The 12,639-nt window shown below is 30.8% G+C and overlaps 1 protein-coding gene across 1 annotated transcript; it reads right to left on the bottom strand.

The window, feature by feature from the left end:
- Nucleotides 1-640: 640 nt before the first annotated feature.
- LOC145595186 (protein trichome birefringence-like 19) lies at nucleotides 641-6,808 on the bottom strand. Its single transcript, XM_081651566.1, has 2 exons — nucleotides 6,152-6,808; nucleotides 641-1,625 (listed from the first exon to the last, which is right to left on the bottom strand). Exons 1-2 carry the CDS (start codon nucleotides 6,659-6,661, stop codon nucleotides 804-806), a joined length of 1,332 nt encoding a protein of 443 aa, XP_081507692.1. The 5' UTR covers nucleotides 6,662-6,808; the 3' UTR covers nucleotides 641-803.
- Between the last annotated feature and the right edge of the window lie 5,831 nt (nucleotides 6,809-12,639).

The following is a 12,639-nucleotide window of genomic DNA, read 5'->3' as shown; positions in this document are numbered from 1 at the left end:
TTGGGAACACCGACTTTATGCGACGTAATTGTAAATCAAACAGAACAAAAGTCTACTAATCTTAAAACTGAAGCATATTCAGCTAATCAAATCCCTTTAAAAAATAAAAGGTTACAAACAGAAAAAGTAACAATTATGCTATTTTATTTGCATTCTTTTTTCACAAAAAGATACTTAAAAGTTAAAATATTGTACTCCATACTTGGTTGCATAATTGCTTTCTTAACGCATTTTAAAAAATAAATGGTATTTGTGTAAGACATGTAAGATATCGAGCAGTCCACACTAGGAATTTAAACAAAATAAGTTTTTGTTTTTCCATCAACTAATTAGACACAATTGAACTTTGCCTTAATATAACTAATTCAATCTCATTGCAGCATCCTAATCGACTTCCTAAGTATTCTTGCTATCTCAACTTCATTGCAAATAGAAATATATTACTCAACATGAATACATGATATTACATAATAGATATCACATTAGTCTAACCCCTCATTATAAACGACGCTTTATAGTGGGATAAAAAAAAATGTACTTTGATTTCCCTAAACTACTCTTTGGAACAACAGTTGTCTATCTTTGACTTTGGAGCTGAGCTAAAAACATCAAGAGGTAGAAAAGCTGAGAAAAATGAATATGATGTATCAAATATTGAAAAACCTCAATTATTTGACCCCTTAATTAGGGAACCCTCATACTATACAAATACAAATATCTTGACAAATGCATATGCTAAACCCCATAAATAATAAATTAAACTATATAAATATATATAATTCCAAAATTAATCAAATCATTGTTTAACTCTTCAATTTTCTCTCCTTTGAATGAAGAACCATATCTTCTTTAGCCCTAACACCTTCACTCTTTATCATCTCAAGTAGAAAATCATTCCAAGTGTCAATGGGCCCAGGCAAGCACCAATGGACACAATCATTGTATAAAGTCACATTTTCATTGGGCCAATGCCCATACCTACTTGGGTGCCCATCGGGCCTCATCAATATGGGTTGTGTCATATCCATGAGCCTGAACCCTAGCCCACGTTGTCGGCCCAACTTTTGGGCCACTTTGAATTCTCCTAATTGGGCCATATACAAGTCCAAATCAACCCCTTGCAAACTAATTTCACTACTTTTGTAGGGCTTTTGCCTCAAGCAATTCCCACCTTTGTTCCACTCCCCCCCTTCAAAATGTGAAGGGGCAAAGGTCCTCAAATAGACTACTCCCTTGAAGCTTTCCCTCTCCAAAATGGCCTTAAACGCGGTGTGGAATGCCTTCCGATAACCATAAGCCATGGTATAGTCTGTCACGTTTGGAAGTTGGCAAAATCGACACCCCGTGAGAGTACCTTTCTCGTAGTACATAAGGGGTCGGAAGAACCAATGACCCGCTGATAGGATAATGTAATCAAACTCGTCGATTTTGGTTGTCCAAGTCTCATCTGGCTCGTCGAGGAAAAGACCAAACAAACCATTTCCATTTGGACCATTTGGGTCGTTCTCTTGGGCTTTGACCAAGAATGTACTCGTGAACATCGCTACTGTAAAATTGTAGTTATTGTAGTGCCAACGTTTAAAGTGTTCATCTTTAGTGTAGGAGACATCGTAAGGATATTCCACCTATGAAATGATCAAAGCGTAAAATATAATTAGAAAAAAAAAAAAAAAAAAAAAAAAGAAACAATATTAAAAACAAAGATAATTAAGGTATTTGTGAATTTATATAAACATTATTGGCTAGCTGAAATTTGATCAACTAAAAGTTAAGAAGACAGCTATAATGCAAATCAAAGCAAATAATGGAGAATATATGCAAAGAAATATAGTGATGTGACTCCATGCAAAAAATAAATAAGAGTGTGATATACTAAAATGTCCCACAAATGTGGCAAAATGTTCCAATCCCATATTTTCGTATGATTAAGCTTAGTTAAGACATAAGTTTCAACTAATTGTACTTGAATTGCTCAATTTTTCTAAATTATCCTTTTAATAATTAATTAGGATGTGAAAGGATATCAGCTACTTGCTATTTGTACACGATTATCATCAAATTAAGGACCCTAGTCATATTTTAAAATTGTCAATAACGCAAATTAGGTAACAAGCAACAATCATATCTAGAATTTTGCCTTCTTTTCTATATTCTTGGTATCATGTCATACTCGATCTAGTTAGCCTTTTTCCATTATAAGTTTGTACTCTTTTTTTTTCCTTCATTAATCACTAAAAGACTTAACTTTTTATCTATTTAACATTGATCTAAGACTTTGTTGATTATGTAACTACTCGTATTACTTAAAAACTCATTAGACCGTGTTTCTCATAAACTGACCTAAATTATAATGTTTTGCATGTATTTGTGCGTTGATACACACTTCTTCAAAATCACATTTGAATCCACTTACGAATCTACTAACCAAAACAAAACTAATTCGAGGAAATTGCACGACACCTCACGGTGTCTTATCTTTCGATCATTTATGTATCATGAATAAGACTTGGCAAATGGCAAAGAGAGGACATTTTAGTGATTGGACTCTTGTATATCAAACTCGTGAATAGCTAGCTATTCATGAGTTGGAAAGATGAGGAAAACAACACAAGTTCTACTAATGAACAAAACATAAAACGACGAGTAATACGACTAGATAAAAATGGAGCCTAGTTACAAAATTATGGAGAAAAAGACCATTTTAACCAAACACTCCACATGGAAGTGTGTAGATCTTTAGCCCCTATATACACTAAATTACAACGTTTCTAGTTTATGTACAAATCTATACACATAGAAGGTATCTTTTATGTGACTTAATTTAATTTGATTTAATTTAATTTCAACTCCCCAAATATATATAAAAAAATTAAGAATTTTTTGAAAGGGGTGATGTGTAAAAAGAAGATCAATTTAGATGCTTTGCTAATTTAAAAATAATGCTTAAAAAATCAACCATATCTTTTGGATCTCAAATCAATTCTTAATATAGAAAGTGTAGTTTGATATGATTTAATCATATTACACTTTTAAGATCCATCAATACACCATTTGTACACATAATAAGGTATAAATATAGAAAGACTTTGTTAACCTCAAAAAATCTAAATATTGAAATTCACCTTACTCTAGTTGAAAATTAATACCAGATACTTCGTATATTTATTTAAAATATTTTGAGATATGGTAGAAATTGTTCTAAATACCCGATGTACGATACACTCAAAAAGTTCAGAGTTCAAAGTATTTTTGTTTATTTGGATTGATTATTACTCATTTTGATCATCAAATGAGTAAATAAACTGCTGCACTATTACTCAGGTGTATATAATTATTTTCAATATATAAAGTAAAAATATTTTGGATAAAATAAGGTTATATCTAGATGACATATATAACTATATAAGGTGGATAAAATGGAAAATTAATGGAAGTACACATACTTTCTACTTTTCTAGCCTTGGAAATTGAAGACCTTTTGCGTTCGACTTTAACGGTGCACTATAAACTAACACGCCGCATGTGACTTGGGAATTTTAAACAACATTTTCTGATTTATTAAGCTAAGTTGAGCTAAATTGAACTGTTTATATAAGAAGAAAAGTAAGAAATATATTGAACATAACTCAAATTAAACTGAAGAGAACATGCTCTTAGCTTGTAGTCTCACAGTTTTGTTGTATCCAAAATAACGTGTCATCAATTAGGGCCTATTCACATTTACTGAACTAAGTTGAACTGAACTGAACTGAACTGGACTGAACTGGACTAAATAGAGCTGAAATAAATATTTTATGAAAGAAGGAAATTAGGAGCTGAACTGAACTGAACTAAAATTAAGCTAAAGTAAACAGGTCCTTATTGTTACGAGTATTATTCCTAGTAGATAGGGATATTATGATGTATTTTATAAAGTAATTTGTGATTGTTAAAATAAAAATAAGTTAATAACCTTAAGTTGTACTTGTACGTAGTATGGTTTACTTGGTTGTGCATAGAAAATTACCGCACAAAAACTATCTATGGAGTTTTTCTTTTTTCTTTTTATTTTTATATATTTATTTGTTTTTTTTTTTTTTTTTTTTTGAGCTCTTAGTTTCTTACTCATACTGTCATACAGTGATACAGTCATACATGACTCCAAAATAGTACAATAACCTATTTTCTTGAAGTGTGTGAATGTGACAAATTAAGTGGGAAAAATTACAACAAAAAAAATAATTATATGGAGACGATTGTTAAGGAGAGCATGTGAGTATGTATGACATTAGCATTATCATGAAATCCGAGCTTGTGAAGTTGAAGGCCCATATTACATAACAATGGCCCATCGAATGTTTTTTCTTTTCTTTTTTTTTTTTGGGGCATAAAATGATCGAATGTTTTATTTTAGCAACACTGTTACCACTTTTTATTAAAAAAAATTACTCATGAAATCCTATTTTCTTGCTTTTTTCCTTTCCAAAAGTTTATTCCAAGAGTGACAGCATAACCTTTCCGAATATTAAACTTATTTTAAAAGATAAATTAGCTTAATTTAGTAATCATTAGATGATTATCTTAAGATACCGACACAATACTTATAATTTTTAAAAACCACATTGTAATTCCGCCAACTTTTGTAATTGCTAGAGTTAGTAAATTCTAATACTCCGTATAACACTATAACCTACCAAGTAAGCCGATTTCAATATAATGTACTCCATAATCAATATAAAATATTATTCTATTTGTATTATTATCTACTATAGACTAATCGAAGGTCAATAATTTGTAGTTTTGTACGATTATTATTTTACGGAGTATGGAGTATTTTATACTGTAATTAAAATTAGAGAGCAGAGTCGGCAAACTATACCTTACACTCTAACAGTAAAGCAATGTATGCTTTATCACCCTTTAATTTTCTTTACCCCCCAACACTCTTTTTTCTACTCTTACTATTTTTCTAACAGTCAATGCATTTAATATCTTATTCTGACACATTTTACCTAAACTTTCTACAATTTTGTATTAGTTGAACTAATCTCATCATCTTGGACCAAAATTTCTTAGATCTACAAATTATTTATATGTATTTTTGACTAGCCAAGATCTACAAATTATTGCATCAATCTTATTTTACGCTATTATTGATACTTACTCCGAGATGTACAAATTAAAACTCACACTAATCTCTAAAAGTTTATGTATCTTACCATAACGTACAAGTCAAGTCTTTAAGTAGGACCTCACTTAACTTTTTTTAAATGATTCACGTTGACACCTTAGAATTTGCAATTATTTTTGAAACATCTTATCAATTCTATCCTTTATTATTTTTTCACTTATAACATCAATGCACATCAAATTAACTTTAGATTGAAGTTTGATATATGATGTGATCCAAAGTGTGAAACTAATAATAGTGTGATTTAATTTATTAGTAAGCATTTTTTTTTTCTTGTATGAATAGTCAATCACACGTTGTAGTGATATAGCCAAGATTTAATCCTTGAACTTAAACACTGCCAGCATTTAACATTTTAAAACGTAAATTGAACTGAAAAGGACAGACGTACATGTTTCCAAAAGAATCTTTCCTATGTGCTACGACTCCACGAGCACTCTACTCTTATACGTTGTAAGATACAAACAGCTTATGCTAGCTAAGCTAACGTCGTTATAAGTAATATACTTATTAAATAATACTTCGTATTTTATGGTGTTGAATTTTCATGGTAAGGAAAGAGTTCGTTAAATTCAATAGATGACATATTGACATGATATAGTACCTCAGGTTCAAATTACTCGCAACTTTGGGATATTATTTGTGAGATATAAAATATTCCAAAGTTGCGAGTAATTTGGACCGGATGTAGTATGTTTTTTAATTACCGTATAAGAAAAAAAAAAGGAATTTACTTATATATATAATTAGTTTTATGACAAATGTTATGAATCACACACCATATATGCAAACTTGTCAAGAATTCTAAAACATGCCATAAAAGAAGACAAAACACTAACCAACTTTTGTATATGCTACGTAACCCATGCATTTTTTTCAGGCATCAAAATAACAGAATACTTTATAATATAAGATTCAAACTATGATATAATATAAAAACTTAGATATATAATCAAGAATAACATAATTAAATAAACTTACCCGAGATAAGAGGCATATCAAGGATTGCATTTGATTTCTTGCAACAGAATCACCAATAAAAGCCAAAGATTTACCTCTAACAATCTCAAAAAATTGTCTAGGGTTAAAAATTGGTAAGTCACAACCATCCGGTTTCCACTTCCATTTCATGAACTCACTATCCGGTCTACCATACTTCATACAATTTTGATGTTCATGTATAGCCCAACATGTTGTGTTTGTGTAATATGGACCCTCCGGATTCGGAACCCATTCGCCCGAAAAGATATCACATTTCCTTGTTGTAGGAGGCAATGATCCATGCTTAGGAGGAGCGCGAATTGGGTTATGATCATCTTCATTGTTAATGTATAGTTTAGGAGTACTAACCGGTTTAGGTGCACTCTTAAAATAAATGTTCTTGGCTAATTGTAGGGGAATAATGGTTAATAGGATTAATGGGAAAACTATTTGTAGGAATAGTTTTAGGTTGAGTTTAAGTTTTTGGTTTTTTGGTGAGGAGTTTTCCATGTTTTGTGTAATTAGTGAGAGGAAAGAGGGATAGATGAGAGAGAAAGAGAAAGAAATAGAAGGAGAAAAATAAGCTAAAGTGAGTGAATGAGAAAAGTTTGAAAGTTTCTAAGAGAGTTGTTTGGGATTTTGTGATGAAGGAATGGAGTTGTTAAAATAATTGTTGGATTTGGTGGTATTATATGAGTATGAGTATGACCCAATGTTTTATCATTTTTTTTTCTCAAAAAGAGGGCTATCATTTATGTGTAGTTGTTATTATGTTATAGTTGTACTTATGGTTATAAACTTATAATAACACTTTAATTAAGAGCAATTTAGCTATATTACGTGGTGTAAAAGAAAATAAAGAAAACGTTATATTAAGTTGATTATGAATTGGAAATTTGCATTGGTACCTCGTTGTGTTTTATATATATATACAATTTATATATTCTTTTTCCACACAAATGTTAATTGAGAATGAAATGAAATGAAATAATAAGTTTAAACAATTTGTAAATAACTACTCCCTACATTTATTTTTTGTTCTACTTTTCACCGAGATGCACATTTATGAGATCTTGTTATATTTATCTCAATGTGTACTTTAAATTTTCTGATAACAAAATGATTAGCAATGGTGAATGGTCTATGGTCATATATATCTTAACGCATCTTCGTCCTGTAATCATGTTTAACATATGGCAAGGCCATCGTTTTCTTTTACAAATTAGTGTACATGTATCATTAATTTGATGGAGTATTGGCTGTATTCGTATATCTTAATCTAACACACACACACACATATAAAAAAGACATCCATTCAGTCAATATATGCAAGTAGTACTGTCAAAACGGTTTGACAGTTCGGTTTCGGTTCGGTTTGAAATCGGTTCGGTATTTAATCGGGTCGGTTTGGAATCGGTTTAATTGTCTCACGGGTCGGTTTTGGTTCGGTTTAAATAGTTATCGGTTCGATTCGGTTTCGGTTTATTCTTAAGCGGTTTTAATCCGGTTCGGGTTGTAAACAGTCCGGGTAGTAAACGGTTCGGTGCAGACGGGTTGCGGTTTGTTAACGGTGCGGTGTAAACGGTTTTTATCCAGCTTCAAACAGTTTCGGGTTGGAAACGGTTTCGGGTTAGAAACAGTTCGGTTCTTTTTTTGTTTAGTTTATAACTGGTTCGGTTTTTTTTCGGTACAGTTTTTAACTGGTTCGGTTCAGTTTATAACTGGTTCGGTTCTTCGATGGTTTAAGTGTTTAACCACTTTAACGTTATTCATATCGGTTCCATTTCAAGTTTACTAAATTACGGTTCGGGTCGGTTTTCGGTTACAAAAAATAAATTGTTTATCGAGTTGTTTGGATTCGGGCAGTTAAATGGTTTTGGTTTGAAATTTGATAGTACTTGCTAACCTTTTGCGTTCAAAAGTTTTATATAAAGTCGCGAATCATTTCATATTTAGGCATCATATTATAAACAAATTCTCATTGATTTTATAAATACATATTATGTTCTGTTTCAAGTTTAGTCATACTGATCTTACTAGTTATATTCCCGTCAAAAAAAAAGTTTGTAAACAGTTCGATTTAATTATATTCCCGTCAAAAAAAAAAAAAAATCCATTTAATTATATAAAAAAGTTTGTAAATGGTTCGATTTAGAAGCGGTTTGGTTCATAAACGGTTCGGTTTATAACCAGTTTGGTTTACAATCAGTACGGTTTTTAAATGGTTCGGTGCAAACAGGTAGCAGTTTGCTAACAGTTCGGTGTAAGCGGTTTTTTTTCCAGTTTAAACGGTTTCGGGTTGGAACCGGTTTCGAGTTAGATACGGTTCGGTTCTTTTTCGGTTCGGTTTTCTTTCAGTTCGGTTTATATTTGGTTCGGTTTGATAACGGGTTCGGTTTTTATTCGGTTTAACATTATTCGGGTCGATTCGGTTTCGGGTTTACTAAAATACGGTTCGGGTCGGTTTCAAAAAAATCGGTTTTTAATCGGTTCGGTTCTCATTTGGGTCGGTCGGTTTCGGGCAATTAAACGATTTCGGTTTGAAATTTGACAGCACTATATGCAAGCAACATCATGTATAGAGTGTGTAGTCTGTTGTATACTCAGTAAACAGTAATAATCAATACGCATATTATGTTATAAAACGAAAATTTTTATCTCTTAATTTTTAATCATCAGATACTGATCATTTCCCGATTGGTATGATTCTTAATCTATGCAATATTGGTATGTTTAAAAAATTGTAATAATGCATTTAAGAGTGCCAAATTGGTCAACTATAGATTACAGAATTGTCATCAAATCGAAGTATATTATGCGTAAATAACGGAGTATTTGTACATATATAATATCCTAGTAGTTCGTATTATTGCATTGGGTAGATCTAATGTATGACCTCAATTATAATTTAGTAATATGATTTAATTTATAAGGGTTTTTTTTGTACATAAAAACGTATTTTAATATGCAAAACATCTGACATACTTTCCTTGTTAGATGCGCAATTTTAGATGGTTTTTGTATTGGAGCAATCTGATTAAGTATTGATATACCATTTGTCTAATAAAGTTAGGTACTTGATCACGTGGTTACATTCATCATTAGGTATCAGCAATCAGTCTTTCGGAGAATATAACCACTCCAACATCATCTTGTGTTTTGATTTTATATGCTATGAGATTTCTTTTGTCTTTCCAACATTATTTTGAGTATTTGATCATTGAAACTCATAGCGTATTTGATATTCAATATGAGATTTATTTTGAGTATTTGATTATTGAAACTCAATGCGGTCTAGACAGCATTTTGTGTGAGATTTAAAAAATTTATCATAGGGTAAATTCGACAATTTAAATGAGTCTTTGAAATTTGATACTTTATTTAGAAAATAACTCCATTTGCCACAGACAACCCATTCATCTAAATTCATCACAGGTATAGAGTTATGTTTATTTTTTTTATTTTTTTTTAGGTGTGCGAAGGGGCTAAGCCTACAAAAATAAAACACATAAATAAAAAAAAAAACTGAGGTGGAATAGGGAACAGAACCAACTCCACTTTGTTGTTATGTAAAACTCCTTGATTAGCAAGCCAATCGGCTGTTTTATTTCCTTGGCGATAAATATGCATCACCTCCACTAACCATCTTCCATCTTTTAATAGCTTCTTGCAATCTGTAATGTGCATCACCTCCACTAACCATATTTGTGTTCTTGTTAATTGTTATGGCCACAACTATGAAATTGTAGTTAACTTTCTAAAACAATAAAACAATTCTCAACTCGAGCGTGTTGATTTTAGTCTTTTAGATCTTAAGGCAGTGGGTCTTGCTAGGGCAATCGGCCCAACAAAAGTGTGGGCCAAAAATAGAGAAGGCCCATATCACGAAGACTAAGATTAATGACGGCCCAACTCCAATTCTATCATACCATTCATTCGTGGATAGAAGCTCAATCTTCCAGGGAATGCTGAGCCAACAACGTGTACTACCATCCCACATTACACTTGTGACTCCATTTTATTTTAAATACAGAGTACTCCAAGTATTACTCCCTTCGTTTTTTTATATGCATCACTTTGACAATTGCACTATTCACATATCATGACTGACTTAATTTTTTCACCTCTAAAACATAAATAAATGTTACTCTGTATTATATAATATATCATTAAATTTGTCATAATGTCTAGTTTCATAATATAATTTAGTTACAATTTTTACTAATGCACAATTAAAGATATCAATGGCCAAAGTAATATATCGGTAAATATGCCGGTCAAACTGATGCATATAAAAAAACAGTGGGAGTACCAATTACGGAGTAATATCTTATCCCGTCATATGAAGAAACTACACATTAAAAGATTCGATATTTCCAAACTCAATATATCAGATTGAGTATTCTATATTTATTTTTATTACTCCGTAACAAAGAGAACCACGCGGACTAGTTGTTGTGGGTGAAATACAATGGCTTGAGAATTACATTGAGTATGTTTTACTTTTGTAACAATATCATAAAACTAGTACTTAGATTTTTAGGCTTTTTTTCCCTTGAAAATTCTTGAATTGAAAGGACAATATAAAAGCATTTCCAGATAAGTGAAGAGTCGTGATTGGTAACATATAACGACTATTGCCACATATTATTACAAGTATCTGTTATGGGAATCTAAATAAGTGAATAATGAATAATATATCCAAGAACTAAAAACCAAATATGTTAATCTCAAAAGAAATACGACATCAATTAGATTGTCACTTTCTCCAAAGTAATAAAAAGATAAATATCCTTTTTTTGTAGACCTCTAATTAGAATATATATAAAAAATATATACTTGTATATAAAATGACAATTCATGTTTTTTGAGTGGAGCAAAAATAACAACACTTGGGGAAGTTTGTAATATGCATGCATCATCTTCTTTAATTTCATTCAGTTGTAGAAAAGCTGTTAAAACAGAAGGTGATGTTTTAAGTTGGATTCTGTTTTAACATTATTTTTTAATTATGTCATATAATTCATATTATATAAATATATGCATGCATGTAGTACCATGTACGTAATGGTCCACAAATTAAACATAACACATGAGAGATCGATCGAGAGAGATGGGGAGTAGATGGATGGATGGGTGATGCATGGCAGCATGTATGGGGATGAGTGTTGATTTGTGCATGCATTTTCACATTTTATAATTTGCTTAGCAAATGTATGTAAATGTACAAATAAAAGTGGGTTTAGTGATCGAGTATAAAAGTAGATCATGTTATATCTTTAAAGGCGATACGTACGTATCTAAAACATGCACAATTAAGTTTCGTTCATTATATTAGTTACGAGTATTATTATGTATATGGCTCTTTGAACAAGAAAAATTAAATTATTGGTATATTGTATCACTGTATGAGTGATAAGTATGATAATTTCTATTTAATTTCCTCTAACATTGAATTAATTAATCTAACTACTTAGTACTTATTTTTTATGAATGTGTCCACTATAATTTTTTCTTAATGGAAATGAAAAACTAATTCTAAAATAATTAACTAAAAGGAAAACAAATCTAAATTTAATGGAAAAAATTGTCCCATTTTCGATCTCTATATTAAATCCAACCATAAAATGTCCAAAAAAATTAAAACAAAAATCTATAATTAATCTGCCCAACCCTACTAAATGGCATAAATGGGTGGTCCTATAGAACTGAAATGGTAAAGAGTCTAACTAGGGAGGGGTCGGATTCTCTGGACTCTTTAGCATGAGAGGGATCACCTTCTAATTTAATTTGTGTTCCAACTAATTAGGGCGAAATTAGAACCTATTTCAGATTGAAATATGGAGCTTTACTTACATCCATCTCATTATTTACTGAACTCATTACTACGATCCAATTCTATTTATAATAAATCTAATATATATTTAAAGGGGAGTTTTTTCCCGAGTTTTTAGAGAGCCACGTAGGATCTAATTTTCTCAGCTCGCCATGTAGGATTATAGATCTTAGTAGTAGCCAATTAAATAAGAGAAATATTAATTTCTTTTAGAATTAAATAATTCAAATGCGTAAGAAAAATTGGCGAATGAAATTTTTAAGTTTAAAATAATTAAATATAAAATATTATCTTTTAATATTAGAAAATTTATCTAAATAGCTAACAAATCTTAGCTCATAAATACAAATAAATAAATAAATAAAATAAACAACCCGTGTATCGCACGAGTTTCATCTAGTTTATTATAAATCAGATAGTCGATAGGTGAATGCCTAAATTTACATGATTTTATTTGCGATTAATTTAATTTCCTTTTAGTCATGTAACTATTCTACCGTCATAAAACATGTGGTTTAATACAGTGGAATTAGAGTTGGAAATCATATACATCAGAATTAAAGTGAGTGAAAATTGTTTAGTGGACTCTAGTCTTAGTCACATCCATCATACGCCAATAATACGGAGTAATTGTTAATGACGCCTTAAATTA

The sequence above is a fragment of the Chenopodium album genome, chromosome 19 (assembly GCF_948465745.1).
Source record: "Chenopodium album chromosome 19, dcCheAlbu1.1, whole genome shotgun sequence".
NCBI lineage: Eukaryota > Viridiplantae > Streptophyta > Magnoliopsida > Caryophyllales > Amaranthaceae > Chenopodium > Chenopodium album.
Note: the sequence above shows the minus strand (reverse complement) of the source record. Positions and strands in the feature narration are given on the sequence as shown.

Bases quoted from the DNA above. Each gene is read 5' to 3' on its own strand.
- LOC145595186 (XM_081651566.1), bottom strand. From the start codon at position 6,661: ATGGAAAACTCCTCACCAAAAAACCAAAAACTTAAACTCAACCTAAAA. The intron at 1,626-6,151 runs GTAAGTTTATTT...ATCATTTCATAG, and splicing joins TGATATGCCTCTTATCTCGG to GTGGAATATCCTTACGATGT.